General features: G+C 36.2%; 1 protein-coding gene across 1 annotated transcript; it reads left to right on the top strand.

Annotated features, from left to right (window-relative positions):
- The first annotated feature begins 1457 nt into the window (after nucleotides 1–1457).
- LOC127847570 (lysosome-associated membrane glycoprotein 2-like) lies at nucleotides 1458–4741 on the top strand. The gene is made up of 4 exons (XM_052379582.1): nucleotides 1458–1865; nucleotides 2204–2325; nucleotides 3213–3612; nucleotides 4324–4741. Exons 1-4 carry the CDS (start codon nucleotides 1799–1801, stop codon nucleotides 4476–4478), a joined length of 744 nt encoding a protein of 247 aa, XP_052235542.1. The 5' UTR covers nucleotides 1458–1798; the 3' UTR covers nucleotides 4479–4741.
- The last annotated feature ends 438 nt before the right edge of the window (nucleotides 4742–5179 follow it).

The following is a 5179-nucleotide window of genomic DNA, read 5'->3' as shown; positions in this document are numbered from 1 at the left end:
TTGTCAACCGTTTAAGTTCTTGGTCATTTGATGATGAAAAATTTGGATGAAACTAGAAGATGTATTTAAATAAAACATTTATTCAGAATCAGTTCTTCATTGTGCAACATGTTGATTTAAATTTAAGTAAGGATTCTTCAGATTTTTTGTCTGTATTCACGACTTTTGCATGGAATTTAAGATTTTTGTTCAAGCGAAACCTCACACATAGATTCCATAATCGTACGCATATGTAAAGTGGTTAAAGTGGTGAGGCACTGTTCTTGACTAATATGCGGTAATAGTTTGCCAAACCAAAGAATAAGCAATAGAACTATAAAATGATACCATAACAATTTCACGACAATACTCGCCTTTTAAACGTTTCTTGTACACGAAAGATTCATTAAAGTACACTAAGACACTTATCATGCATGTACATAGCATGTTAATAACTTAAAATCATTTTTACAACTCTTACGTATACAACAATTTACCCCGAGTACGGAAAATACGCTTAAAGGCACTCGCAATACTCCGGGGTACTTTTTAGTATATTTTCCGTATCCCGGGTATTTTAGTATACTGTAGAGTGCCGGGGAACTGTCAAGTAGAAACTGAGCCGCCAATAATAGGTACAACTTTAAAGTACGGGTACTCTTACGTATACTATAATTTACCCCGGGTACGGACAATTAGCTTATAAGCATTAGACCATACTCATGTTCTTGACCATTTAAGAGTTTAGTGCTGACTTTTAACTAACAATCAAGGAGCATTTAGGTTAACAAACCTATAGAAACGCTCTTTGGGATTAATTACGGATATTTTTCTTATTCGATAAAATGATTTGTAATGCATTTATTCCATGAATGTATATATTGCAATTAAAGAACACATGAATGGAGACTTCGATGTATAATAACGAGTTAAATCGCCTACATGTGACCTGCATTTGACCTTAAACTGAAAGTAATGAGCCAAAATGTAGTCCGCTATGTACATGAAGTAGCAATTTAGAGGCTGCTGGGCATGTTAAGCAATACAAATGTACAACAACTTACTATTTTAAGCTTGTTTGTAAAATATATATTTTTAGAATTAAACTTTACTGGAGATGTTTTACTTCTTGCTAGAAGTAATATACGGGTTGTGATGTCAGTTTCAACATGCAATACCCTTTGACACAATGATAATACTAGGAAATATAAAGTCAATTAATTGATATATTATCTCTTTATTTAGCAATTTATTTATGAAAACAATGAAGAAATCCACCAACATTAATGCATAATTTCAGCATAAACCATATAAAGTATCAAATATAAATTAATTGGTATTTTTTTAATTGCAAAACTCTGTGAACAAGTCAATTTAAATAAATTTAAGTTCCGATGACCTAGAACGTAAAATTTGTCAAGGTTAGAGGGGGGGGGGGGAGATAACGTTTTAAATCAAAATAAGCGCTTTGTAAAGGCCTTAGCAGAGATAGGGAAGGCAAACACGCGAGGTCTGATAGCGTTAACTGCGATAATACAATTTAAATTAAATTGTCGTCAATGGACATTATACATGTGTATCACAGATGTACATGTAAAGGTATCTAGCAAACACAGATTGGCCACATGTACACGATATGGTGTCATATGTGATTAATGGACTATATGTGGGACGTGCCGTTGTATACGTATATAAGTGTTCGATTGTCTGTGTAACGCTGCCGTCAAATATTCAACATGAGCTGAAGACGACTTGTGGAAAACATCGTTTTTGACTGTAAATGTGGGATTCCTATTAAACTGCATTTTTAACTACAACAATGGACCTACGGAAATCCGTGTTGTGGACTTTAACCATAGTTCTCTGTGAACTCTCAGCCTTAAAATGTAAGTTAAAATGTATTTGTTTATTTTTCGGAATATTGTGGTGTTTTTTCACAATAATGATACGAGGTTTGACGTTACGAATGAAATGGAACAATGGTGTATGCGTTTTATTGCAACGATGTAGTGATTTTTTTACCCACAGCAGACGCGTCTGCTCGCTTACATTTCAAAACCTTTCCTCGAATGCATGCACATACGTGCACTAATAATTATGTCTTAATACATATTTTGTCTTAAGTATTATTATTGGAAACAGAGCAAACAGTTCATACGACATAATTAATCATTAGCAATATCATTTTAAAATAATGTAAATATGCACTTACATGTACCAATAGGTGACAATGTAGTCCCACAGGCACCGCCGACCAACAACTACACGGTAACCGATGGCAACGTGACGTGTGTTGTCATGACGGCGGGTATACGCCTCACAATTCCGTATGTTACAGCTACTAAGGTAGGCACAATGCGTTGACAGTGTGCAGAATCAACGGGGTTTTCAGGGGGTTACACACGGGCTAGCCACAATGTAAACACACCGTTAAGAACTTTATTTTTGCAAATATCTCAAATTATTGAAATACATTTGCAAAAATCTTTCGTTCATAAAAGACCGTATTTCTTGCAGTGTGTGCTGATATAAGAATAAATCCTTGAATACGTCTGAAATCGGTGACAAAATTTCACCTTGCGTGACGCATAGTCGTGCAGTTTACATGAAATTTTTTAACAAGAATGCAGGCGAATTAAATCAAGAAATTCTGATGTATTTCACATTGCCATAAGCAATATAAAAATCTGTCTTTTATGCACTAGTTGCAATTCTTAAGAATTTTATTTTTAAAAGTTATTTGGAAAAAAGCACTTACCTGTGTGTTACTGTTACATCCAATTACGTTTAATTGGAAAAACCCAACAATGTCACGTGATCCTGCACCCTGGTTTGTGCAATGTCTTAAATTAAAAGACACACAGACAAAGTGATATATAAGAAATATACGGAAATATCAGTGATATAAATTACGAGTTGTCTCCCTATTTTCAGAAAAATGCATGAGTGAATACATTGTAAGGCTATCAATATGTGTGCGAAAGATTTTAAAGAGTCGATGGTAGTTTAAACATGCTTGTTGTGAAATAGTTCTATACATTTATTGGTCTGTTTTTAAATCGCTGTTTTGTATTTTATTATTTATTTTATGAACATGAACTGCGTTGGAACAACCCGTTTCTTTTGCAATTTGTTCTTTGATCATTGGTTGTCTTTAATAATCAAACAACGTATAAATGTGCGTCCAAACTGAATTACTATTTATTAGTTTGATGATCATGTCTTGCTTTCAGAATGACACAGTAAACATAACAATTCCACAGAACGGCACAACATATAGTGGAATGTGTTCCAAACCCGACGGCACGAACCAACTCAACATAAACTTTCTAGACAACTGGAACTTGACATTCATCTTCGCTAACTCATCAACAGTAGATAATTCATACGAATGGCAGCTTGCAATTTTGAGTTATATTATTGACAGTTATTATTTCCCAAACGCTACCAATTCAGGAAAGCACAATTTGACGTTAACTTTCCCGAACGGAACGAATGCTGCGCAATACAACGGTTCCTACCGCTGCGACCGCACGCAAGACGTCCCGCTATCAAATAGCGTAACCATGACAATGGTGAACTTGATATACAGAGCATTTGGATCAGACAATCAGACGGACATATCCTCATCAAGTGCGTATTGTCGTTCTTGCATAAGATACGTGTAGGACGAAGATTGAATACCTATGATGGGCTTGTGAACGTGCTAAAGATTGTATTATATATGCATTGCATGATGATGATGCTAATGATGGTGATGGTGGTGGTGGTAACGGTGGAAAATGTGGTGGAGGTGGTGGTGATGATAATGAAAATGATGAAGCAGCACCAGAATCAGATGATTATGGTGGTGGTAGTGATAATGACAATGATTATGATGATGAAGACACTGATGATAATGATGATCAGGAGGAGCAAGAAGAATTGATGATGGTGATGCTGCTGCTTATGATGATGATGACGATGATGATAATGATGAGGATGATGATGAGGAGGAGGATGATGACGACGATTACGATGATGGTGGTGGTAATGATGATGATGACGATGATGATGTCGATGATGATGATGATGAGGAGGAGGATTATGATGTTGATGATGATGGTGATGATGATGATGATGATGATGATGATGATGATGGTGTTGGTGGTGGTGGCGGTGGTGATGGTGATTATGATGATGATGATGATGATGATGATGATGATGATGATGATGATGATGATGATGATGATGATGATGATGATGATGATGATGTCATTTTTATCAACATGCAGTTCTAAAGTTTCTATTTGCCAATAGCTTTTTTTAAAGAAATTATTACATGTATTGTTCTCATATTTTAAGGAGTGAGCACGTGTCTTGGTAGCCATGGCATCAGCCCGGAAACTGACCTCGCCCTGGCCCTGGCAGTGGGAATTGCTCTCGGGTCATGTATTGTACTTACCGTGGTAGTGTACGTGATAGCGAGCAGGGCCCGTGGGCACAAGAACCTAAAATAAGCCAGTGGAAGACAGTACGACGTGTCGTTTTCTTAATTGACTGGACTCAAAAGAGATTTCCATGACAGTTCCAATATTTATCATAGTTTTAAGTGTTCATACGTTTTTGTACATGAACTGTTTAGTAAATTATATTTACTGCGAAGATCTATTACTAATTATTTGAAAGATCTCTCTAAACGTCATTATTTGGTGCGTTTTTTATGATCGACGACCATGACATATCATATGTTCATTCTGTATGATAAAACTAATATGTCTTAGCTTGTTTTAATCTATAATATATTGAATATGAGCACGTGCACATGAAGGATCGTGAAACAACACAATCATTCGCAGTGCTCAATTGTTTAAGAAACAAATATGTGTTGCCATATTGTGTTTAGAATGTTTTCCATTAGGTCTCTTTCATCTGCATATGCATATCGTACTTACATATGAGCCGCGTTCTGAGAAAACTGGGCATAATGCATGTGCGTAAAGTTTCGTTCCAGATTAGCCTGTGAAGTCCGCACAGGCTAATCAGAGACGTCAATTTCCGCTTTATTATGACATTTTTCGTCTACATAAAGTATCTTCTTAACAAAAATCCAATCTAGGCGGAAAGTGTCGTCCCTGATTAGCCTGTGCGGACTGCACAGGCTAATCTGGGACGACACTTTACGCACATGCATTATGCCCAGTTTTCTCAGAACGCGACT

Source organism: Dreissena polymorpha, chromosome 10, assembly GCF_020536995.1.
Source record: "Dreissena polymorpha isolate Duluth1 chromosome 10, UMN_Dpol_1.0, whole genome shotgun sequence".
In the NCBI taxonomy this organism is placed as follows: domain Eukaryota; kingdom Metazoa; phylum Mollusca; class Bivalvia; order Myida; family Dreissenidae; genus Dreissena; species Dreissena polymorpha.
This window is presented reverse-complemented; position numbering and strand designations above follow the sequence as displayed.